This window comes from Prionailurus viverrinus, chromosome B4, assembly GCF_022837055.1.
Source record: "Prionailurus viverrinus isolate Anna chromosome B4, UM_Priviv_1.0, whole genome shotgun sequence".
NCBI classification, from domain to species: domain Eukaryota; kingdom Metazoa; phylum Chordata; class Mammalia; order Carnivora; family Felidae; genus Prionailurus; species Prionailurus viverrinus.
The window spans coordinates 31,499,987-31,526,380 of record NC_062567.1 but is presented as its reverse complement, the minus strand read 5'-3'; the positions used below and the strand labels follow the sequence as shown (position 1 = coordinate 31,526,380).

Below are 26,394 nucleotides of genomic sequence, written 5' to 3'. Positions count from 1 at the left end.
CCTCAAGTCACCTCAATGAATCCTTTCTTGGTTAAGCCACCAAACACCCACCCCACTGACATTTTCCTATCTTCCTTCCCTTCTACATTTTTTTCTCCAGAGAATTTATCAGTATCTAGTTTAGGATTTACTTATTTCATTTTTTTAAGTTTATTTATTTTGAGAGAGCACACACATGGGGGGAGGGGCAGAGAGAGAGAGAGAGAGAGAGAGAGAGAGAATCCCCAAGCAGGCTCCATGCTGTCGGCTCGAACTCATGAACCATGAGATAATGGCCTGAGCCAAAGTTAGATGCTTAACTGACCAAGCCACCCAGGTGCCTGTTTTACTTATTTCATTTATTGCTTGTCTCCTCCTTTAAAATTTAAGCCCCTGACAACTAGGATTGTACTCTTTGGTTCAGTCTTCTATCCCCAGATCTGGAACAGTCAGTGCCTGGCACTCAATAAATTTTTTCTGCATGGGTCAATATACACCAAGAGAACTGATCTCTCTCTGGTCTTCCCCAAAACAAAACCCTTAGAGACAACAGAAAATTGCCAGCAGCCTCAGGGACCAATGAGGAGCATGGGAGAGGAGGGGGACCCTAACACAGCTTGAAGTGAGCCTGGAGAAAGACTCCTCAGAGCTCAAGCCAGACTCCATGGGAGCACCCAGAGAACTCTTCCTGACACTGCCCCACTGGGGTCAAACAGGACCTCCCCCGCCCAAAAAAGAGCTGCAATAATTACTATTCTTGTAGCTTTGACTTTTTGACACCGTCCCTGACTTTTTGACACCTGCTTTCCATATGTATCCATTATACATAAGCCCCGAGACTTAAAGCAGCTTAGTCTTTCAACAGGATCATAGGAAGTTCAGAAAACACATTTTAAGAGCCAAAAAATAACTTCAGAACATTTCTGTGTTTTATTGTGGTTCATGGGCCCGACAAGAGGCGTTCCTAGTCCATAGCAACTCTTAAAATCCTGGTTTTGTACCATCAGCTTCCCTCACCACCACTTCCAGGCTCTTCTTCCAAATGTCCCAGAACTCCTCTCCTTGAGCCTAGTTTGGGCCCGTTGTCCTTCTCTCTCATTGCCTTTCTTCCGATCTCAATCCCCAAAGTCCAAAAAGTTTCATGAAGGAAAAGTAACGGAGCCAGTTGGCAGTATTGATCCATTAATAATGTTCTGTCCCAGTACATGCAAGGTTTCTCATACCATGAGATGAGTGCTGTTCTGATCATGTCATAGAGGAGGAAACTGGCCTGCGGAGGCTCATCAGGAGGGTGGCTCAGGCCAGTCTCCACTGACACCCGTGTTCTCTCCACTCTGCTGCGGTGGGCCACAGTCCAGGACACAGGCACCACATCTGCCTCGGCCAGCCATCTCCCTGAGGAGCCAGCAGCCTGTGTCCCAGGGACCCACCAGCAGAATGTCCAGCCAGGATTTGAGGTAAACTGGCTGAGATGGCCAACTCTCTGGGCTGGGTTTCTGTGGTAACATGTGGTAACAACACATCATTCAGCTTCTTTACCAGATTCCTGAGTCCTGGGGAGGAGCAAGCGAGACTCATTTCCCCCCAGTATACTATGTGTATATATACATATATATATATATATATATATATATATATATATATGTATGTGTGTGTGTGTGTATATATAATATATAGTGTCATTGTTTGAACTACATCTCAGACTGCAGAATTTCAGTCACAATTCTATTTGTTTTCACAAAGTTGCTTGTTTGTGAAATCAGGGTTCAGATGTGAGAAAATCTATTATCTATTCCTACTACTTCCAGGTAATCTACCTCCAAATATTTTGCTCACAGTTGCCCTTGGCCTGAAAGATAATGAGATATTACTAGGTTCCAAGGAGACTGAGGAAGCTTTATTTTCTGTTTTCAGTCTTTCAGTTTCTATTTTCAGTCTTCTAAAATTTCTGGATAAGGGGGCTCACATTATGTAAAGTGTGACTTTTTTTTTTTTTTTTTTTTTTTTTACTTTTGGCTAGAATCAGATAATCTCAATACTTTAACCCTGGTTATCTTAGGCTGACTAGAAGCAGGTTCTCTTATTATAAATAATAGCTATCATTTACCAAGTGCATTAACTTATTTAATCCTCACAAAATCCCTTGAGGCCAGTTTTACAGCGGGGGGGGGGGGGGGTGGTGGGGGTGGACAAAGGATCAGAGAAGTGAGGTAACTTGTTTAAGTAAACAGCATAGCCAGGATTCAAATTCCATTCTGAGTGACCTTAAGCCAAAATAAAATTGCAATCTGTTTGAAAACTTCCTTATGTGGCTCTAAAGGTGGGGATCAGCTGAAAAACAGGCCCTGGGTGGAAGCTGTGAGGGACTGCTCTGAGGTGAGCTGAGGACTTCCTGCACCCTGGCAGGGCCCCAGGGGGCAGAGTTGGCACTCTGGACCTCCTTCCCAAAAGCCTTTGCAGCATCCTAGCTTGAGGAACATTTTCCTGGAGGGGTTAAGATGCCTAAGTCCTGGTGAGTGCAGAGCCCCTGGAGGGGGCCCTGGCGCCCAGCCCCTCACCTGTCTCTGGGGGAGGGAGCCCCAGGTTAGGTTGGCCAAGGAGGTGCTGCAGTCAGGGAAGCAGGCTGAGGAGAGGGGTCTCTGGTGTGGAGCTGAGGTGGGGCTGCTGTTCCCACCCTCTCTGCCCCCACCCCCACCCCCCATCTAGTCCTGGCTTTGTGCAGCTTTCTGCAGCCAGCCTCCCTCAGAACTCCTGTGTCTCTCTGCCTCCCTCACTTATTCTTTGCCTCCCTCCTCCTCACGGACTAGTATTACAGCAAAACTCATCAATGGAGGTGTGGCAGGGCTTGTTGGGGTGACTTGTGTGTTCCCCATCGACTTGGCCAAGACTCGGCTGCAGAATCAACATGGAAAAGATATCTACAAAGGAATGTAAGTATTGGTGAGGGGAATGGGGTGAGCAGGGAGAGGGGGACTCCCAAGGGAGGAATATGGGGCCTCATTCTTTCCCATCTCTTTATTTAGAGAGTCATGCATTGTGGGGGTGGAGTGGGGTCAGGGGAGGTGGTCAGCTGGGGTGTGACCAGCAGGATTAGGACACGGGGGTAGGGGAAGCGGGGCTGATGGAGCAGCGTCTTGCTCACCACTGACTTCATTTTCTGGCCTCTGCTTCTAGGATAGACTGCCTGGTGAAAACTGCCAGGGCGGAAGGCTTCTTGGGCATGTACCGAGGTGGGCTTATCATGCATCCCTGGGGGAAGGCTGGCTTGGGTAAAGTGAGAACAGAGGGTGCAGTACAGGACACCAGACTTTGTGGGTTTATAGAACATTGGGAATTGGTGTTTCTTCTGCCCAGGGAGCTCCTGGGGCAGGGCCTGGGCTACCACGTGATCCTAAGCCACATTTGTTTTTCACAATCCCCCCCCCCCCACCTCGTTCCTTGGTGGAGACAGAGGCAGTTATGGTGAGGTTTTAGGGAGCACCAGTGAGCACACTGGAGCAACCCAGGAGCCCTAGTTTTCATCATGGCACCACTACTGTCTCACTGGGTGACGCTGGCCCCCACATTTCCCTTCCCCGCCACTTCTCATTTAGGGCTGAAGGGGGAGAGGCTGACAGGGAAGAGAATGGAAAGGGTTTTGAGCTCCTGAAAGGGAGTTACTGGATGGCTCTTCCCTGACACAAGCCAGTGCTGTCCCTGTCCCTTGCAGTGTCCCCGCACAGCCATGATTACAGATTGGAAAGTGGATACAAAACTGGCGTTGAGAAGGAGCTGATGTAGAACCCCTGAGAAATAAAGTAAAAACCTCTGTGACTCAAATAGCTGCCAGTGGGACTGGGCTAGTAAAGCACAGAGTAATGGAAACCGATCCCTGTCCCCCAGGACCTTCTTATTGGGGGTTGATTTGGGGAACTGTTCACTTATCATCAGAGATGGGCAGCACTAGCAAAGACAAAAATACCTTCCTTATAACTGCACCAATAAGCCCATAAAGGAAACACATACGTGAAAAAGGGAAATGTGGAGGGAAGGGAGTCAAAGTAGGGAGATGAAAAAAAAAAAATCATGTTTCTATAAAATAGGCAGAGGAGCCCTCCTCAACACCCCTTCCTCCCAAGACCCCAGTTACTCCCAGAAACCTACCTGGCTAGGTCTGAGAGGAGGTTGTTTATATGAGTGGAAGACTCAGATAATTGTTCCTTTTTAAAATAGTTTTTATTTAAATGTTTACGTAAACTCTACACCCAACGTGGGGCTTGAATTTGAACAATCCTGAGATCAAGAGTCACATGCTCTACCAACTGAGCCAGCCAGGTGCTCCAAGAATTGTTACTTTTCAGATGGCCTTAGCTCATCCTGGTTTTTTACTTGCAGGGGCTGCAGTGAACCTAACCTTGGTCACTCCAGAGAAGGCCATCAAGCTGGCAGCCAATGACTTCTTCCGGCAGCTGCTAATGGAGGATGGGTATGGCCAGGCCAGGGGGCTGTGGGATGGAAGTCCTTCACCCTATGTCTGTAGTTTGGGGGAAGGTGACAGGGAGAGGAATGTGCTGGTTTACCTGTCTTCATGTATCTAAACGTGCACACAAATGGCTGAAGGTTGGCTGCAGATGTTCGGGCAAGTGCAAACTCAAGGAGAAAATGAACTGTTGTAATTTGAAAGTTCTAGATGATAGGTGATAGATGATAGACCATTATAGAATATATATACACATATATTCATCAACTAGCTGATGAACATCTTTTTGGCTTTATTGAGCCATAATTGCAGTACCACACTGTATAAGTTTATACAGTGTGTAATGTTTGTGCTGTATAATGACCTGAGGTAGATATACTGTGAAATGCTTACAATGAGTTTAGTTAACATCCATGACTTCATATAGTTACCAAAAAAAGTTTTTTTCCTCGCAGTGAGAACATTTAGGATCTGTTCTCTTAGCAACTTTCAAATGTACCATAGAGCAGTGTTGACCATAGTCATCATGCTGTCATTGCTTATTATAACTGGAAGTTTGTGCCTACAGACCACCTGCACCTAATTCCTGTCCCCCACCTCCCACCCCCAGCCTCTGATAACCATAAACCTGATCCCTTTTTCAATGAGTTTGGATTTTTTTTAGATTCCTCATGTAAACAAGACCATTGAGTTATTCGTTTTACTCTTGTCTGCCTTATTTCACTTAGCATAGTGCCCTCAAAGTCCATGTTTAGATGGCAGGATTTCCTTGTTTTATGGCTGAATAACATTGTATTGTGTTATATATATATATATATACACACACACACACACACACACACATTTTCTGTATCTACTTATCTGTCCATGAACACGTGGGTTGTTTCCATATCTTGGCTGTTGTGAACATGGGGGTGCAGATATCTTGACATAGTGTTTTGTCTCCTTCGGATATATACACAGAAATGGAATTACTGGATCATGTGGTAGTTCTGTTTTTAACTTTTGAAGAACCTCCATACTGTTTCCCATACTGACTGCACCAATTTACATTCCCACCAGTAGTGCACAGGGTTCCCTTTTCACCACATCCATGCCAGCATTTACCATCTCTTTGATGATAAACATTCTAACAGGTGTGCAGTGATATCTCATTGTGGTTTTGATGTGCATTTCCCTGATGGCTAATGATGTTGAGCACCTTTTCATGTACCTGTTGGTCATTTATCTTCTTTGGAGGGGAGCCTGGGTGGCTCAGTCAGTTAAGCGTCCAACTTCAGCTCAGGTCATGATCTCACAGTTCATGAGTTCGAGCCCCACGTCAGGCTCTGTGCTGACAGCTCAGAGCCTGAAGCCTGCTTCAGATTGTCTCCCCCTCTCTCTCTCTTTCTGTCTCCCTCTCTCTTCCTTTCTCTCTCTCAAAAATAAAAAGTTAAAAAAATAATATATTCTTTGGAAAATATCTTTTCAGGTCCTTTGCCTATTTTTAATTGGATTATTTGTTGTTCTTTGCTTTTCAGTTGTATGATTGCTTTGTATATTTGGATATTAAGCCTTTGTCTGATATATGATTTATTTAATTACAAATATTTATTTCCATTCCATAAGTTGCCTTTTCGTGTTGTTGATGTTCCCTTTGCTGTTTGAAGTAGCCACACTTTTTTTTTCTCCTGTTGCTTGTGCTTTAGGTGACCCATATCAAGGGGCTTTGCCTGTGTTTTCTTCTAGGAGTTTTATGATTTCAGGTCTTACATTTAAGTCTTTAATACATTTTGAATTAATTTTCATAAGTGGTGTAAGATAGGGGTTTAAGTGTCATTCTTTTACATGTGAATATCTGATTTTTCCCAGCACAATTTATCGAGGAGACTGTCGTTTCGCCACTGAGAATTCTTGGCTCCCTTGTGAGATATTGGTTAACTGTATATTTGGGGGTATATTTCTCGGCTTTCAATTCTGTTCCATTGATCTATGTGTCTGTTTTTATGCTGATAAATTTTTGAAAATCAACCCAAACACTTTCTAATACTCTCTGTGCCTCCCATTGCCCTAGTGATATTGCTGAAGGGATCAGGGACAATCAAATCCCTGCAATGGGTAGTTTCATTTTACTAGTTTCAACTTCTATGCAGGTGCTACCTCCCTGGCAGCCTGATTTAAAGGTAGTTTCATGTTTTAAAGAGGCTTAGTTTGAGGGCCAGGTGATTATTCACCCAGCTGATCTGAACACAGCTAAATACCATGCATGGAAAGCCCCAACTACCAAGGGAAGGTAGATGGGGCCAGGGTGGGTGGCAGGGCTAGCCTGACGCTGAAAGAGCCTGACTCATGGTCCCACAGGATGCAGCGGAACCTGAAGATGGAGATGCTAGCTGGATGTGGAGCTGGAATGTGCCAAGTGGTGGTCACTTGTCCCATGGAAATGCTCAAGATTCAGCTGCAGGATGCTGGCCGCTTGGGTGAGGTCTCTCCCAACTCCACATGAGATTAATAAAGGGCTGTGATCAGAATAGATTCCCCCACATTCTACACTCATTTGCTAGACTGTGTTATTGAATCAGCTTTCTGGGTCAGTAGAAGTCTTTTTTTTATTTTGAGAGAGAAGGGGAGAGTGAGCACGAGTGGGTGAGGGTCAGAGAGAGAGAGAGAGAGAATCCAAATCAGGGTCCACACTCTCAGCACAGAGCCCAGCCTAGGACTCAGACTCACAAACCATGATATCACGACCTGAGCTGATATCAGAGTCGGATGCTTGACCGACTGAGCGACCCTGGAGCCTCTTTTTTTTTTTTTTTTTTTTAAGATTTATTTATTTAAGCTTATTTATTTATTTGGGGGGAGAGGGCCAGAGAGAGAGAGAAAAAGAGAATCCCAAGCAAGCTCTGCACTGTCAGCTCAGAGCCCAACATGCGGCTCGAACTCACAAACTGTGAGATCATGACCTGAGCCAGTATCAGGAGTCAGACATTTAACAGACTGAGCCACCCAAGCGCCTCAAGATTTTTTGTGTTTTTAAGTCTTTATACCCATTGCAGGGCTCAAACTTACAACCCCAAGATCAAGAGTCACATGTTCTGATGAGCCAGCTAGGCACCCTTAGAAGTCTTATGTTAACCATCTTAACAGTTTGGTCAGATGGTCTTAATAGTAACCATCTATTCTAGATTTCAACACTTCCAGTTCAGAAAAAATAGCAGAAACGAGAAACTTGACTCAGAGGGACAGAAAATTCCCTCATACCTCTATCATATCACCATGACATTTAGGCTTGATTTTTAAAGATTTTAAGAAGTGTCAACATCCTGATCACAAATATTTCTCTCAATAGACATTCTATTATGCTACAGAAGCTGGCTGTTAGTGGGAAGGCATAACAAGGGACAAGAGAACCATTTCTATTGTTTTTGTTTTCTCTGGAAGAGAATTTTCCTAAATCCTGATCCTTTCAAAAATATAGAGTGGTGTAGGTACCGAGGCATACATTAAGAACAAGCATTGGCTATCTGGTAGAAGGGAGGCCAGCCCCAGGGGTGGAGCAGAGGGCTTCTCCTCAGAGGGAAACCACAATGTCTGAATTAAATGAGTCAATGTGTGACGTGCCTAACATGGCACCTGGGAAGGTCGTCAATGAATGTGGGTGTCCTTCCCCTCCTCAAACCAAGTATGCACGTGTGTGCTAGAATCAACTGGCTTTCTGGGTTGGATCAGACTAGCCTGAAGCACATAACACTGCAGCAAAAATAAAGTTTGGGCACTGGAAAGAGTGTTTTGATCTACAAAGAGTAAAAGCTCTGGAATATTTTGTTTTTTAACTCAGATGAGAGTTTTCAGTATTCCTAAAACACATAAAAAGTGAAAGACAGGCTATGAATGAATGGATGAATTATGTACCTATCTAAAGCAGACAGTGGGGAAAATAATGTCCATTGATTAATTACCTTTTCTTTTAATAAATTTATTTTTGAGAGAGAGAGAGAGAGAGAGAGAGAGAGAAAGAGAGAAAGGAAGCAGCAGAGAGAGAATCCCAAGCAGGCTCCATACTGTCAGCATGGAGCCCAAGGTAGGGCCTGAACCTACAAACTGTGAGATCATGACCTGGGTGGAAACCAAGAATCAGATGCCTAACTGATGGAGCCACCCAGGTGCCTCTAATTAACTACCTTCTTAAAGCTAATTGTTTGAGGCCTGCACCTAGATTGCTACCACAAGAAAATGTGTGGCAACTAGCTTTCTTAATATGAAATGTTGCCCTGCTAGGTATCAAACAAAATTGGGATATGAAATAACTTCTTTTTAGCAAGGACCTAAAATCTAGACAAAGCTTCTCAGTGAGAAGAAAACAAATACACAATTTCAGTGTGTTGAACCCTGTGGTCATTAAGGAGACTCACCCACATATGAAATGCTTGTACTTGAAATGCTCAGGAGAAAAAAATTCCATTCTATTTATTAGATGTTTAACTCATCAAATTGCAGGCTCCGAATTATTCAACTAAAATGAAGAATCAAATTCTATCAAATGGTGAAGGGTATAAAGACCACGTTCACTTAATTTTGGAATACTGGATCAAGGAGGCACCTCTGGAAGTCTGAAGGAGAAAGCGTTTGGACAAAAAGAATTTGCTACTTTACACATTAGGCAGAAGGCATATGGGACTCCAATGTCCCAAAGTGCCAATAGGATCTCTGTAAATAGCTCAGAGATGGTTTAGAAATGGCAGCCAGACCAAAAGCAAGTTTTAACAGGAGGATAAGGACCTGGCAGGTAGGGGCAGGTGCTGCTATAGCTTCCTATGAAGGGAGCTGGGCAGGCTGTGGCTGTGCTCTTACGAAGCACCTTGTACAGTAGGGACAACAAATTAGATAACCATCTTAGGAAGATTTCCTTGGAGCCAAAAACTAATGTTCTAAAATTAGGACAGGGGCACCTGGGTGGCTCAATTGGTTGAGCATTGGACTCTTGGTGTCAACTCAGGTCATGAGCTCGAGGTTTGGGGGATGGAGCCCCACATCAGGTTCTGTACTGACAGTGTGGAGCCTGCTTGAGATTCACTCTTCCTCTCTCTTTCCCTCTGCCCTTCCCCGCTCGCATGCTCTCTCTCTCTCTCAAAATAAATAAACTTTTTTTTTTTTTTTTTTTAATTAGGACAATCCAGGGCTCCTGGCTGGCAAAGTCGGTGGAGTGTGTAACTCTTGATCTCGGGGTTGTGATTTCAAGCCCCACGTTAGGTATAGAAATACTTAAAAATCTTTGGGGTGCCTGGGTGGCTCAGGCAGTTTTGTGGCAGACTCTTGATTTCAGCTCAGGCCATCATCCCAGGGTGGTGCGATCGAGCCCTGCATCGGACTCCACACTGAGTGTGGAGCCTGCTTGAGATTCTTTGTCTCTGCCCTTCTCACTCTCTTTCAAATTAAAAAAAAAAAACAACAAAACTTAAATAAAAATTAGGACAAGCCTCAGAATTCTATCAGGATGTCAGCCTTGCCTCCAAGGTGTCCCAGGGGTAGGAAGTGGGGGGTACACTCCTGTGAGTGTTTTGCAATACCTGCTGGGGCCTGGCTTGTGACAGTGTCTGTCCTCTCCCTTTCAGCAGTTCATCGTCAGGGCTCGGCCTCAGCGCCTTCCTCCTCCAGGTCCTACACTACCCGCTCGGCTCCCACCCACAAGCGCCCGTCTGCCACCCTTATTGCCTGGGAACTACTTCGCACCCGGGGCCTGTCTGGTCTCTATAAGGGTCTGGGCGCCACTCTCCTCAGGTGAGACTTTCTTCCTGAGCTTAGGACACATAAGGGTCCCAGTGAACAGGAAGAGGGGCCAGAGGGCCAGAGGCACTGCTGCTCCAATCTGTCTGCATTCTTCCTAGAACATTTAAATCCCAGAAAGCAAACTATCTTGATGCTTCCTATTTTGTCCAGAATTGGGCAGAATTGCAGAGGATGGGTATAACCCAGAAGACTAGTTTGAGGCCCCTGCTCCAGTAACCAGGCCCACATGAGTATTGGGTGTTCTGTGGTCCAAAGGCACCTAAGAATGCCCTGTGTACAAAGGACTTTGGGTCATTTATAAGCAAATGAGTGCACAGATCCCTCCTTTTACTTTGCTACTTGGCCAAAATCCTTAAAGTTGGTCTGAAGTGTCCCAGGCCAGGGGATAGTTTCCTTGCATCAGATCTCATTAGGAGATCTATTACCTAACAGATAAATGAACTTCACCCTCCTGCCTACCCCATCCCCTCAACACTTAGCTTGGATAGCCCTTCACCAGACACTTGCTCAACTCATTAACTCTAACGTAGCCTGTCACCCTTTCTCACTGAACGCACTGCCAGTCTCTGCACCCGCTGCTGGCTCCTCACAGAATGGCTGCGGGTGGGGAGACAAACCCATCGTCTCTCTTCCATCGTCTCCCTTACACCCTGCATTATCACAGGGTGCCAGAGAGGGAACAGGTAACTGTGGGCTTGTCTTTGACCATCTGCTGGGCTCTACAGCTCTTGGAAAGGCGTACCGCATGACCTTGGGTGGGAGCCCCGGAAGCAGCAGGTAGCTCAGTGTTTCCTCTTGCTCTCCTGCAGAGACATTCCCTTCTCCATCATCTACTTCCCACTGTTTGCCAACCTTAACAACCTTGGGTTCAACGAGCGTACCGGGAAGGCCTCCTTTGCTCATTCCTTTATGTCAGGCTGTGTTGCGGGTTCCATAGCTGCTGTCACAGTAACACCTCTGGACGGTAAGTGCATCAGAGATGAGGGTCTTCAAGGGTTGCTTTACAAATTAGATAGCTGTATAGTTGTCTATAGGATAAATAGGAATCTTCCACTTTCAGGACAGAAATGAAACAGTTCCAACCTGAAACCCCTCTTGGGTCACAACCTGTGGTCACTGGCAGAAACTCACCAAGAGTCTTCCCAGATAAAGTGGCAACAGTGAGACCTTTGCTCTATTTCTTATCACCGACAAATCCCTTCACCTCGTAGGTGCTGATTTCATTAGTTTTTTGTTCCTCGAGGTGGGGGCAGTTAAAATCTAAAAGGCTAAAGGCAGGAGTTAAGCAGTATGGGAAGAACGGGCTTCTCCTATCCTCAGGGCTATACTCGGCTGCTCCAACAGGCAGGTGGACCCTCACACTTTTCCTACAGAAACTATGTCATTTCTAATTCCTCCAGGAAGATCTTCTATTCCAGATCACACAATGGCAGAGCTGGCCTCAGGATCCCGTTTTCTCTACACTGGCTCTGCTAGGAAACCACTTCGTGTGGAGGATAGGATGCCAAAAGCAAGACGTTCATTACTTATTTTAACTTTTGCTTGATTTAGTTTTGAAAACTCGAATCCAAACCCTCAAAAAAGGCCTGGGTGAGGACAGCTACAGTGGGATCACCGACTGCGCCAGGTGAGAGCCCTGTCGCCCCTCACAGGCCCTCACAGGCTGCGTCCATGTCTACCTACACCCCACCTAGGGCAACAGTTTATCACCGCACTACGCTGAGCTCTGGATTTCTTTGAGATCTGCTCCTTCCCCTCACCTCTCAACAGAAACAGGATGTAGAGGGAGCTTTTTTCTCCTTGCATCCCTGCAGCATCTTTCTCCCAGAAAGACAGATTGAACCATTTTCCCAGGGCTCAGCCCGGCTGCTTAGTAACCAGACTGCACACACATGATGGGTGGGGCAAGGCTCCCACAGGCCCGGGAGGTGCTATTGCTGTGAAAAATGACATCTACCTTCCGTGGAGAGATGTGCACATGTTGGAGGAGAGCGGATCACTTCACACCGTCTGCAGTGCGCTCCTGTCAATCAGCTCACAGGGCTCTTCTCTCTCTGCAGGAAAATCTGGATTCAGGAGGGACCATCCGCCCTCATGAAGGGAGCAGGCTGCCGGGCCCTGGTCATAGCCCCTCTCTTTGGGATTGCCCAAGGGGTCTACTTCATTGGTATTGGAGAGCGGATCTTAAAGTGTTTCGAGTAGAGAGCTGGAGCTCAAGTCCCTTTACTTGCTGCCAGCTCTCTAGCATATTCTACTTAGATTAGAGAGGGATGAGCGAGACGCCCCCCATGTCATACTCTGTCCTCTAACCTGTAGTGCTACCTCACTCTCAGAAGACACACTCTTATCCCAATAAGCAAGCTGGGTATGGTCCCGTTCTCCCTTCGTGATACCCGCATCTGTTTTTTGGCGGGGTTATAGCTACCAGAGAGCTTCAGAAGCCCTTAAGCACCTACTTTTCAACAGCAAACATAGTATGTGCTTGGGGTGTATTAACTGCGGGACCCTAACACATAGTAAGATAGAGGGGTTGTTTCTCCATTTTACATTTCTAGTTCACACTCAAACTCCATACACTTGAGTCAGTTTGAAGATTTAGTGTTATTTCTGAGTTAAATAACTTATGGTTAGTTCTAGCACTGATTTGGGGGAAAAGGAGGATCAGAAGTTCAAGGGGACCATGAAAGCCCTCAAAGTCAGCACCTTGTTCAAAACCAAGCAGCTGAGAGATTAGGCCGATGAGCGGACTGGGCTGTCAGGGCGGCTGTCCTGCACCACACAGACTCTCACAGAACAATGTCCATGGAACATGGTTTTAAATAAAACTGATTAAACTCTTGTCTTGTAATTAGTGGGAGCAGTAGACCCGCTGCAATGGATTGTTTTCCCTCCACCTTTCCCCATCCATCCCAGAACCAAAATGCATGAAAATGAGCTCTGAGGCAGGTCTTTAGCACGTACCCTTCAAATCACCACTCATGAGGTCAGAGGACAGCCATGGGGATACTTTATCTTTCAGTTACACTGGGTTTGAAGTCTTGACCCCATCATTTCCTAACTGCATCACCTTGAGGAATGGGATCCACTGTGACAGTTCCCATGCACCAGTGCCTTTGCCGGAGGGCTGCCACAGAGAAATGCTATCAGCATGCAGGCTCAAGTCTTAGGTAAAAAATGCCTGTTACGAGAATTGGTATTTACATTAGTCCCCATCTAATCTCACTTATGTTAATGAAAAAACGGCCAGCCTCAGTAGCCTCATTCTCTCTAGAGAAGCCCACATTGGAGTCTGGCTGCAGAGACAGACCCGAGTTAGATTGCAACTCTGCCTACTGGTAAGATCTTGGACAGTTATTAGTCGTCATCTGAGAAAAAAATAAAGAACGAGGAGAGGAAGAAAAGGCCCTTTGTGAAAGGGTTTAGGCCTAACACACAGTAACCCTTCTCCTCCAATAAGCCCCTAGATGCTTTTCTTTTCTGACTCTGCCAAAGCTAATAAAACTATTTCCTCAATAAAGCTGTCGAACCCTCTGGAGGACAGGTAATATTGAACACCTGTGCGTGTGGTGTGTGTGAAAGATCCTAAGGGGCTACAAGGAACACCTCTGGATAAGGGCCTGGTAAAAGTGAGCAGGAAGTGCCAGAGGACACAGAGGGTTAATGGTTTCAAGTAGTGACAGCTGTCGACCAGCAAATGCTATGGGGATTAGGAAAATGCTGCTTATCTAGATACCTCAGGAAGAACTGGACCCTCTCAAACGACAAACTTGTAGAACCTTGCATAATAAAACACAGTGAAATCCATGTAAACCTTTTGTTTTAATAAATAAAACATATTCATGGCTTAGATTTTAAATCACATTTACAGATGAGGAACACTTCTAGGCCCAAACAGGTTAACAGTGAAGCTACTACTGCTGGAAGGAATGCGTGCCCCCACCCCCCACCATGCATTTTAAGCCTAAAAGCAGAGATTTAATATCAGAGAACACTATACAAGTCACCCTCTAGACTGGAGAACTGAAATCAGAGGAAGGGCAAAGACTTGGTGAAGCTCCCATAACCACTATCTGATATCCTCACCTTCATGCTACAGAAGCAAATGAAAGCTGTGCTACTTTCAGAGTAGCTAGAAGGAGGTTTCCTGATTACATTAAGTGGAACTTGCTCTCATTGTTAACAATTAGGCCATAGGCATTAGCTACAGAAGAGTATCCACTGATAAATACAGAATATTAGAACAGTGACGAGGAAGCCACACAGGTATCTTGTTTCTTCAAATATTAGAAACTTCCACATCACAGCCAGAGAGCAGTGGATCAACTCCACCTCTCCCAAAGGCTTAGTCCAGAAACTTCCTGTTGGCATTTGCACCAAATAAGGCTCCCCGAACTTCTGGCATCATCTGTGAAGAAATAAGTTCTTTAATAGGGAAGTGTTGTCAATTGGAAAATATGGAAAGAACTGCACATCTTAACTGCAAGTGGAGAGTCACTGACTCTTACGTGGCTGGGAAAGAAATCACAAAGCTACGTGCTTTGTGTAAGGACCAATCTGTCCTTACTTATCCAAAAAACTATTAACAGAATCCTTGGCGAGAAACTTAACCAATCGCAAATTTGTGGTTATGACTGACTGCTTAAGGGGATGAAGAAAAAAAACTATAACTAAAGCCATTATCGTTTAAGGCATCTTTTTTTTTTTTAAAGTAATCTCTACATCCAATGTGGGGCTCAAACACACACCCCGAGACCAAGAGTCCCACACTATCGATTGAGCCAGGTGCATGCCCTTATGGCTTAAGGCTTCTGTTACTCTGTGATGTAGGGAGAAGAGATGATCCCTTAACAATACTCTGGATCAGCTATGTTTCTTTCGACAGTTACTGAGTGCCTACTATGTGCCAAGCAGAACACACATAATGCCAGTTTGTAATGAGGCACTCATTCGTACGGCAACTGAAAAATCCTTAGGATGTAAGTTCAAACTTCTAAGGCTATGCTGTCCGACAGAGGCCACTAGCCACATTTGGTTGTTACTGTGCATTTGAAATATGGTCAGTGCAACCATGGGACTCATTTTTTAATTCTACTTAATTTTAATTTATTCATATGTGGGTAGTGGCTACTCTAATGGGAAACACAGCTTTACGGTGTAAGTTACCAGCAGATGATACTCTAGGTCAAAGTGCTTTCACTGTAAGACAAGTTAGCAGCCACAGCAGCAGACTACCACCGCTGAAAGAGGCCCCACATTTTGAGATAACTGGATTTTCCTGGCTTGTTTCCTAGAGCTCATTTGTGCAAACCTGGAAACATCTGGAGAGCCAGCAGCCCTATGGGAATTCCTTTAAACAATATTTACTTTAGATCCCACCATTATTACTGGAGAAAAGGACTCTGCTCAGCACCTCTACATGTAGTAAAATGTTTACATTAGAATCCTAAATAAACCTTCATTCAACCCTAAATCCACTCTCACATAAATGGTATCACCTCAGTAAATGCCACTAAGTGCCCACTGCCCACTCAAGAAAATGCCACAAAATGTGGAAAGAGTGACAAACCCCAAATACCAGGGAATGGACATATGTTCTCTGTACCACTTCAAAGTAACAACAGACCAACTAATAAGAAGTATTCCCACACTCACCTGCTGGGCTATGAGATCCAGCCGGCTTTCTAGGGTATTGGAAACTTTTATTTTACGATCTCCATTATAGATCTCAACTCCACCAGCTCTACAAAGAACACAGGAAATAACAATTTTTATAGATTTGAGGAAGACAGACACGTGGTACATTTACTTTCTTCCCTTGGAAGAAAGCTGTTTTGGTGTATGGAGCGTCTAAATACTATAAGGGACCAATAAACATAAGCAATAAGCTTAAAAGTAATTCAAAAAGCCTCTGAGGATTTAAGGTATGGATGGTGATAATAACTGTCACTTACCAAGTGACTGCTATGTGCCAATCTGATTTTATGCTTACCACCTAACTTAATTCTAACAACCAGCCCTCCTCAACAAAATGGAAAGGGGGAGGATTTGGTCCCATTTTGCATATCAATGGAGTCCTCATCTGAATATTTCTTAAATGCCCAATCCTGCTAATTACCAGCAAGTACTGATAAAGCAATATTCATAACTGCACTGTATATCAGATTAAAGGTACAACAGCAATATTGTGCCAAACTTGCCCTTAGAAAATTCTGCCTCTAGGGGCGCCTGAGTGGCTCAATTGAGCACCCAAATTCAGCTTAGGGCATCTCACAGTTTGTGGGTTCAAGTCCTGTGTCGGGCTCTGTGCTAACAGTTCAGAGCCTGGAGCCTGCTTCAGATTCTATGTCTCCCTCTCTCTCTCCCTCTCTCTCTGCCTCTCCCCCACCCACACTCTGTCTCTCAAAAATAAACAAACATTAAAAAAAATTTAAAAATTAAAAAAACAAAGAAAGAAAGAAAGTCCTGCCTCTAGAGGCACCTGAGTGGCTCAGTCCATTAAACATCCAACTCTTGATTTTGGATCAGGTCTCACGTAATCTCATGGTTGTGAGACTGAGCTCACGTAATCTCATGGTTGTGAGACTGAGCTCTGAGTTGGGCTCTGTGCTGAGTGTGGAGTCTGCCTAAGATTTTTTCTCTCTCTCTCTCTCTCCCCCCCCCCCTCCCTCCACCCTTTCCCCACCTACGCAAGTGCACTCTTTCTCAAAGAAAAAAAAAAGGTCTGCCTCTAGACACAACTCATTTCTTCTTCTTGCTTTGTGTTTATTTTTGTTTAGTAATCTTTTTTTTAAAGTTTATTTATTTACTGAGAGAGAGAATGAGGGAGTATGAGCAGGGGAGGGGCAGAGAGAGAGAATCTCAAGCAGCCTCCACACTGGGTATAAGGGGCTCCATCTCATGACTGTGAGATCATGATCTGAGCCAAAATCAAGAGTCTGACGCTTAACTGACTGAGCCACCCAGGTGCCCCAATTTTTGTTTACTCTTGTTTAGTAATCTCTCCAACATGGGGCTCGAACCCACAAACCCAAGGATCAAGAGTCACATGCCCCTTTGACTAAGCCAGCCAGGTGCCCCAAGCCACACCTCACTTCTGTCATTTCTAAAGTTTCTAGCACTTAGAGGCTTAAGGCATATAATAGGCCAACTCTTAAAAGGAGCTCCCGGGGAATGACATTCTTTTACTACATTAGAGTTTTATGAAATAATTTTATTAAATGAGCAAGCTATATGACAAAGCCTGGGAAAAGGTTTTGCAAATTTTCTTTGAAAAATTTTAATGGACTATTACGTTAATATTATTTTCTTACTCTGTCCTCCCTCCCCCTGGCATTTCTTTGTTTAATCTACCTTTGGTTTCTCTAAACAGACTATATCCTTCATAAGGACATGGTTGGTTCTTTGCCGAAATCCTGACCCCAATGTCTGTGAGAGAATACTTTGTCCTCACAGAGGGAGTAAGGAGGAAGACCACCACTGTCTGAGAATATCGACTGTGTGCCAGGCACTCATAGAATGGAAAGCCGAGGGCTGCCCACAACTTCTGTCTTCACAGCAACCCCACCAGTGTCTTGGTATTCTCACCATTTTACAAACAGGAAAACAGGTTTAAAGAGATTCAACAGAATGAACTGACTGAATAAAACAACAATATTTAAAATTCTACTTCAAATTAGCACTAGAGTAAGTCTGCGGTTCCTTATCTACATTTCTGAAATCAAAAAGCTGTCAGAACAGAAGTCTAATTTGTGTGTCTCCACAAGCTGAACTGATCTCTAGTACTTGGCAGCTAATGACTTAGTGCATCTTTATGTATTTATCCCTTGTAGTGTGAATATTCCTAGTTTCCCATTCAGAAATATTAATGTATTTGATCACAGGTGTGATGCCTCAGACCCTGTTGGAGATATTATGTAATGTGTAGCATATGCACTTTATTGCTTTTCTAAACGCATATTCAGAACATCTGGCCCCTAAAGGTTTCAGGACTGAAACCCATTATTTACCAGACTCTGAACCAAGTGTCTTATGTCCTGTCTGCTTAATCTCCATAACAATGATCATCTGCCAGTTGAATAACTATGTATATTGCATGTACCAGGCATTGCATTAAGTGCTGTATGGACATTATCTCATTTAAGCTTCCAAGAATTCTGTGAGGCAAGAATTCATTCCAATTTAGAGGTGAGGAAATAAGTCTCCGTGAAATTAAGTAACTAGTCCAAGAGTACCTAGCTAGTATGTGGCAGAGTGGAGAATCAAGCCTAAATCTGACAATACTGAAGCTTTTGTCACCAGCTTATACACCTCGGTATATAAAGCATTTTCACATGTACTATCTCATCTCTTTTCCTCAGTTCATGAAACAAAAAAGCTAAAAGCATTGGCCCTATTTTACAAATGATGGCAATCAGTATCCAGGTCCCATAGCTAACAAAAGGCTGACTTGGGACTCAAACCTACATCTGGTGCTCTTTCGCCTAGGTTCACATGTCTCAAGGACTTTCTGCAATGTTAGTCAATGTGTGCCTACGCAGCATCAGACACACAGACGCAATCAAGGAAATGACCTTGGCTGACCTTGTCAAGAGTTCCTGTTGCCTATCCCAATTGCACCAAGCTTATTAGGGATGCTGAAGAAATGTCCTGTCATTTCCTCACAGCAGAAGTACCACTGGTATTTGCAATTCTATATCTAAGGAACCTAACTATTAGAAAGTTCTATTAGTCTATACAGTAGTCACTATTATATGGGATTACTTTCCTTATTTCCAAGAAACTTAGAGGTAACAATTCTCTTCCTTAGCATCTGATACAGAGATGTGGACCCAGCTTTGAGTTCTGGGTAAAGAATTAGTGCTACCTCTCTGCAGAATAAACTAAGTGCCCATAGGAAGCAGGATGTTTAGAGTATGTCCAGCTGTTTAACAAGAGGGAACAACACAGTAGTGACAGGAAAAAAAAACAGCAATAATTACAAGTGGAACACCACCACACCTCCATTCTTGTAGTAAAGAGTGCCTTGGAGAAAACTTTAAAAAAGACTCAGCACAGAAGCCATTCTCATACTGAAAGAAGCTTAGATGTTAAAAGCAGAATACTCCTTACATTTCCTCAGGCAGATAGGCCTCCTGATCAATTTGGACATCAACATCTTTTTTGGTGGCAATTTTGTACATAGGAATCGCTTTTTGCACTGCAGCCTGAAAAACAGAAAACAAGAGGTTTTAGTAGAGACTCAGCAACGGTATCAAAAAAAAATCAGCCAACTATACAAGCAAGGGTATTCCTATTTATCCAGTAAAAGAATAGATGCACTGCTGGTGGGAACATAAATGGTGCAGCTGCTGTGGAAAATGGTATGGCAGTTCCTCAAAAAAAAATTAAACTCTGAATTACCATATGATCCAGCAATTCTATCTCTGAGTATATATCCAAAAGTGAAAGGAGACACTTGAACAGGTATTAATACAACCACGTTCACAGCAGCATTATTCAATTGCCAAAAGGTAGGTAGAAACAACCCAAGTGTTTAACAGATGCATGGATAAACAAAAGATATATGCATATAATTCAGCCTTAAAAAGGAAGGAAATTTGGTGTGCCCTGGTGGCTCAGTTGGTTGAATGTCCAACTCTTGACTTCAGCTCAGATCATGATCTCATGGTTCCTGAGTTCCAGCCCTGAGTTGGGTTCTGTGCTGACAGCGTGGAGCCTGCTTGGGATTCTTTGTCTCCCCCTCTCTCTGCCACTCTCCTGCTCATGCTCTTCCTCCCCTCCTCTCTCAAAGCAAATAAACATTAATAAAAAGGGAAGTGGGGGGGAGGTAATTCTGACACATGCTACCACATGACGAACCTCGAAAACCTCACAAAAGGACAAATACTGTACGATTCTACCAGTAAGAGGTACACAGTGTAGTCAAATTCAAAGAGACAGAAAGTAGAATGGTGGCTACCAGGGATTGCAGATAGGGGAATGGGGAGTCAGTGCTTAATGGGGACAGAATTTCAGTTTGGGAAAATGAAAATGTTCCGGAGAGGGATGGGGTGATGGGGTGATGACTGCACAACAGTGTACACGTACTTAAGGCCACTGTACAGCTAGAATGCTAATTTTATACCAAGTACATTTTATAATTTTAAAAAAAAATGAGCACATCAGGAGGAAAAAAATGCTATACTGCAATTAGGGTGATAAAATGTAATTAGTGGAAAGTCCTATCTAAATAACATTCTGCGGGAGTAGACATGTAAATAACATTTTCTAAAAGGAACTTTAGTTGGAAGCTCAGACCTGCCTCCATAGAATGCTTATCACCCTGGCAAACTCTCCAGTATGTCTAGCTTTCTCTTTTACAAGTTCATACATGAGGCTGTCAGCACAAACATGAGTTCAGGTTACTGGGATGATTTATAAACTAGAATCACAACTTATTTTTTTTATTTTAGAGAAAGAGCATGTGAGTGTGTGAGCAGGGGGGTAGGGAAGCGTGCAGAGAGAGAGAGAGAGAGAGAGAGACTATATTAACCACACACTGAGCGTGGACCTGACTCAGAGCTCAATCCCACAACCCTGGGATCTTGACCTGAGCCAAAATCAAGAGTCAGACGCTTACTGACTGAGCCACCCAGGTGCCCCTAGAATCACACTTAATTAATTTATAGTGGAGAGTGAGAGGAATCAACACCTGTGTTCTCCAGCTGACACTTTTTCTTTCCTAGAAGACAAGTTGCTTGAGAAACAAATTATAGTAAGAATGCAAATATATTATGTACTATTAAGTGTACTAATTTACAATAAGAAATATAATTGCTAAGGAAATGTTAGCTAGGGGAGGCTGGGTGGCTCAGTCGGTTAAGCTTTGGACTCTGGCTCAGGTCATGATCTTGTGGTTTGTGATTTTAAGCCCCACATCTGGTGAACTCAAGCCCTGTTTTGGGTGAGCCCCACTTCTCTCTCTCCCTCTCTCTCAAAAACAAAACAAAACAAAAAAACAAACAAAATAAATATAATTGCTAAGGGATCAAGCACTCAATCCTTTCCTGAAAGCAAACTGCATGGAAATATTTTATTTTTTTAAAGTTTTATTTAAGTAACCTCTACACCCAACATGGGGTTCGAACTCACAATCCCAAGATCAAGAGTCACATGCTCTTCTGACTGAGCCAGCACTCCACATGAAAGAATTTTAATCTGAAGAGCAACACAATGACACAAGAATCAGAGCTAGGAGAGCTCATTCTGATTCAAGGTCCTTTGGTCTAGAACATCCTTCTAATGCTACAGCCTGTATGTACCTGCCATGGTGCCAGCAGTCACCCCTCACACTGGGGCATATTCTCCGTTGGACAGGACATGGAGGAACAACTTAGTATTTGCCTCTGGGACTGCAGCTATATTTTCACTGCTGACCAACCTTTTTTTCTGGTACCCACATTATTACTTCAAGTATAGGAATACACTGGGTTACGGCCAAACTTTGCTAGTCTGGGAGTAGTGTGCCTCTTTTAGATGGTACTGTCTGCCCATCTTTGTTCCAATCCAGTATGGACTGTTTTTATTGCTGAACTTTCAGAACATTATGGTACTACAATGTTCCCAGAAAGGGAAGAGGGTACTAACTCAGATGGGGCAATTTGACCTCTTTATGAAAAGAAATCAAGAGGCTTAGGTACACTTAATAATGTGTTAAGATACCCCTAATTTCCATGGTTGAGCTATCATCTATTTAAAGCATGCAATATAATCTCTAACATTTCAATGTATTAAAAAAAAGAATAGATGTCTTCTTTAAGCTCTTTACCTTTACCAGAGGGAAATCCTGTTTCCTGCAACGAACAATCATTCGCGGCTCCAACAATTGGTACAAACCCTTTAAAACACAATCAGATTCAATTAGTAGGAAATGCAATTCATAAAACCCAATACCAAACAAAATATTTTTATAATTCTTTCATGTAATTTGGAAAAAGACAGAACACACAGTATGAGAACATGGTAAAAAGCTTTTGATATCACAAACGAGATAAATACACCCAACACTCCAGTGGTAGAAACAAAATTTATATGGGAATCTTCTCTTACATCAACTAGGCAGAGGCCAAATATTATTGTAATTAACGTAAGTAAAATAAGAATTCACAAACAAGCAGCAAACATTTAAGATGCATACTGTCTCTGGTCTGAGCTTCATAATTTAAAGCAAGTATTTTAGTGGTGCAATCAAATAAAGGAAGTTTAAGGCCGGAGGTTGCAAGCATATTTGACCCTTGAGTTCTAAAGGACTAGTAAGACTATATAAAAGAGTGGTAAAGTCTGGAAGTCTTAACCACCAGACTTTACTGTCCTCCCATGCATTTGTCTATTAGACAAGGAAAAGAGCGAAAGGAAGAAAGCTGAGATGACGAAACAGGAAAAAACAGAGCTGGTCTCTTAACACATCTTATTGATAACCTATAAAGTTACCTGGAGCACCAGACCATCCAGCAGCACCTGGTACCTGGTTGTATCTTTTACCACTTTGCTGAGTCTTTGTTTTGCTTCATTTAGTAGGTCCTACAAAGAGCAGAGAAGAATAAGTTTCTGGGTCATCAGCTCAGAACCCACCGTGAGGATGGTCCTGGCTCACACCCAATTGCTTCACATTATATTACTGTTTTCATTCAAAACACATTCCAAGACAGATGATAAACCAGATGTCGTACCAAGTCCTATATGTCAATACAAGGAAGCATGAAGAATCATCCATAACTCCTGGGGAGTTCACACTCAAGCAGAATAGCCCAGATTATCAATCAATTCAGAAATCTACAAAACTAACATAGAAAGAGCTACATGGTAAAGATTTTAAAAGCAAGCTATTAGGACAATTGTGCAACAGGATTATATTTTTTATTAGGAAAAACACAAATAATATCTGGATAGATAGCAAAGCATCAACAATGTTTACCTCTGGGAGGCTAGGTTATCAATGATTTCAATTTTCTTTTTTAAGTGTTTATTTAAATTCCAGTTAGTTAACATACAGTATAATAAGTTTCAGGTGTACAATATAGTGATTCAACATGTCCGTATAACACCTGGTGCTCATCAGCAGTGCCCTCCTTAATTCCTATCACCTACTTAACCCATCCCCTCACTCACCAATGATTTCAGTGTTCTTTATGCTAGTTTGTATTTTCTAAGTTTTTATTTATTTATTTTTGAGAGACAGAGAGAGAAAGAGCAGAGGAGGGGCAGAGAGAGAGGGAGAGAGAATCCTAAGCAGGCTCCACACTGTCAATACAGAGCCCATTGAGGGGCTTGAATTCACAAACCATGAGATCATGACCTGAGCTGAAACCAAGAGTCGGATGCTTAACTAACTGAGCCACCCAGGTGCCCCTGTATTTTCTATAATAAACATTGACTTCTATAATAAAAGTAACTAAAATAAAAATTAAAAGGGATTATTAGGAAACATAACAAAGAGAACACATTGGAAATCATTCATTAAGTAACAAGCATTTATTGGCTTACTGGCAAAAAACGGAGTCTCGTCTTTTAAAAGGCAGAGATAATGCCTCTTAAATTCTCCGACACAGTCTATTCTAGTTAGTATAATCCTTGGAAAGTTATGTTTTTTGGTGTTTTAAGGAGGAAGGAGAGACACATGCTCACCTAGAGACCAGAGTTTGGGGAGAGAGGGTGGAGGGGAGGAAGTGGCCCTCTATGTTGAAAAGCTCTTTGTTCTGAGAGTCACCCTTCATCCCCACCCCTCTGAGAACCACTGCCATGCAGGACACCTGCAGTGAGCTCTTGCTCCACAATGGGCGCCTAGGTGAGGGCATTCGGTCTGACATTCAAATCACACATCTAATCTGAAGCAAACGTTTCTTTCATCATTTGACATTCACTAAGTGCAAATACACCAAGATTTATTAAAAAAAAAAAATCAGAAGTATTCACTTTAGTGCCAATTAAAAAAAAGCTTTTAATAGAAAGTAAAATAAATTCAAAGACTTCAATAGCACCACTTCAATCGTATCATGGTATGAGCCTGGGTGGCTCAGTTGGTTAGGTGTCTTCTCAGAAGACTGGCTCGGCTCATGAGCTCACGGTTCATGGGCTCGAGCCTCCCGCGTCGGGCTCTGTGCTGACAGCTCAGAGCCTGGAGCCTGCTTCAGATCCTGTGTCTCCCTCTCTTTCTGTTCCTTCCTTGCTGGTGCTCTGTCTCTCAAAAATGAATAAATGTTTAAAAAAAATTTTTTTTTTTAAGAAGAAGAATGGTGGCCCTTCACCTGTACAGACTAACTTTGCAAGCAATTTTCTGTCAATTTTGACATTAGACAACTAATCAAAGTTCAAACACATACATGCTTTCATATGAAGACTGTTTCTAACATACTAACAAATGAAAAACTAAACAATACGAGCATGCACTACTGTGGAAGATTTTTTTTCATTTTAGTCAATATACAGTACAAAATTGGTTTCTGTAGATTTCTTCTTTTTGTTTTTTTAATGTTTATTTTTGAGAGAGACAGAGTGTGAGCAGAGGAGGGGCATAGCAAGAAGGAGACACAGAATCTGAAGCAGGCTCCAGGTTCTGAGCTGTCAGCACAGAGCCTGACGTGGGGCTCGAACTCACGAGCCTTGAGATCATGACCTGAACAAAAGTCGAACGCTCAAGCCATTCAGGTGCCTCACTGTAGAAGATTTCTAATCTGTGGCTGGACACCCCCAAAAATTTCATGAAGGTGTTCTGAGAATCCATGTCATTCGAGTTTATAATGTGAACTACTTAAAATTTCTCTTTTTCAAAAGCAAATAGTTGAAAAAAATTCTAATTCACATATTATTATACACCTTAAGATTATCTTCACTGAATTCAACATCTGTACAAAAAACCTTATACTGATTACAATGTCTCTAGAACATCCAGAACTAAGGGAAAACAAAAATACAGTGGTAGTATATCCAAGTTGACTTTCTGTTTATCTGAAAACAAAGACTAACCACACGTACAGTGAGTTATTTGCAAAGAAATGCTTGTTATAAAGCTGCCCAAATGCTCTTATGTTGTTATTAGAGCGCTTTCCTCCCCAAATTATGAAAATAAATGGGTTGATCCAAAATGCAAGGATTCCAAACATCAAGTGATGACTGCAGTTTGTCTCCTTTAGAAACTTTTAACATGAATATAGTTTACCTATTCTTGTATTTCAGTCTATGTTATAATATACACTCTGTCCCCAAACCAAACATGACCAAATGCCATTCACTGGTCAATGATTCATACTTTTCACCTATAACTGTGTATGTGTATGTGTGTATATATACACATATATACATATGTATATATGTATGTGTGTATATATGTGTATATATGTATATATGTATATATACACATACATATATACACATATGTGTATATGCATGTATATATACACACATATACATATGTGTATATACACATACATACATATGTGTATATGCATGTGTATGTGTATATATATGTATATACATATATATACACATGTGTATGTGTATATATGTATATACATATATATACACATACACATATTTTAATGTTTATTTATTTTTAACATTTATTTTATTTTTGAGACAGAGAGAGACAGAGCATGAACGGGGGAGGGTCAAAGAGAGAGGCAGACACAGAATCTGAAACAGGCTCCAGGCTCTGAGCGGTCAGCACAGAGCCTGACGTGGGGCTTGAACTCGCATACCGCGAGATTGTGACCTGAGCCGAAGTCGGACGCTTAACCGACTGAGCCACCCAGGCACCCCGTTAATGTTTATTTTTGAGAGAGACAGAGTGTGAGCAGGAAAGGAGCAGAGAGAGAGGAAGACACAGAATCTGAAGCAGGCTCCAGGCTCTGAGCTGTCAGCACAGAGCCCAACACAGGGCTTGAACTCGTGAATTGCGAGATCATGACCTGAGCCAAAGTTGGATGCTTAACCGACTGAACCACCCAGGTGCCCGACTTATATTTTTAAAAATTATTAATTTTGAGAGAGAGAGAAAGAGAGAGAGAACGCAAGTGGGGAAGGGCAGAGAGAAAGAATCCCAAGCAGGCTCTACACTGTTAGCCTGGTGCCCAACACAGGGCTTGAACTCACAAACCATGAGATCATGACCTGAGCCGAAGTCAGACAGTTAATTGACTGAGACACCCAGGCGCCCC

At 43.0% G+C, this 26,394-nt stretch overlaps 2 protein-coding genes across 2 annotated transcripts in view; one reads left to right on the top strand and one right to left on the bottom strand.

Moving 5' to 3' along the window:
* The first annotated feature begins 1,356 nt into the window (after positions 1–1,356).
* SLC25A18 (solute carrier family 25 member 18) lies at positions 1,357–12,791 on the top strand. The gene is made up of 9 exons (XM_047868107.1): positions 1,357–1,436; positions 2,787–2,909; positions 3,154–3,209; positions 4,354–4,444; positions 6,779–6,897; positions 10,030–10,195; positions 11,014–11,168; positions 11,756–11,831; positions 12,265–12,791. Exons 1-9 carry the CDS (start codon positions 1,417–1,419, stop codon positions 12,404–12,406), a joined length of 948 nt encoding a protein of 315 aa, XP_047724063.1. The 5' UTR covers positions 1,357–1,416; the 3' UTR covers positions 12,407–12,791.
* A 1,213-nt stretch (positions 12,792–14,004) lies between these two features.
* The window catches only part of ATP6V1E1 (ATPase H+ transporting V1 subunit E1), a 30,667-nt gene continuing 18,277 nt past the window's right edge, over positions 14,005–26,394 (bottom strand). The window contains exons 5-9 of the mRNA XM_047868019.1: positions 22,673–22,762; positions 22,011–22,079; positions 19,313–19,407; positions 15,857–15,944; positions 14,005–14,609 (exon numbers count right to left, since the gene is read on the bottom strand). Of these exons, the coding sequence (XP_047723975.1) occupies positions 14,547–14,609; positions 15,857–15,944; positions 19,313–19,407; positions 22,011–22,079; positions 22,673–22,762 (405 nt within the window). The 3' untranslated portion in view covers positions 14,005–14,546. The remainder of the gene's footprint in view (positions 14,610–15,856; positions 15,945–19,312; positions 19,408–22,010; positions 22,080–22,672; positions 22,763–26,394) is intronic.

What these genes read in the sequence shown, in the direction of transcription:
- SLC25A18 (XM_047868107.1), top strand. Translation starts at nt 1,417, where the DNA reads ATGTCCAGCCAGGATTTGAG. An exon ending in CTTCTTGGGCATGTACCGAG is followed by an intron (nt 3,210 to 4,353) that starts GTGGGCTTATCA and finishes TTTTACTTGCAG; the next exon opens with GGGCTGCAGTGAACCTAACC. An exon ending in GGGATCACCGACTGCGCCAG is followed by an intron (nt 11,832 to 12,264) that starts GTGAGAGCCCTG and finishes CTCTCTCTGCAG; the next exon opens with GAAAATCTGGATTCAGGAGG.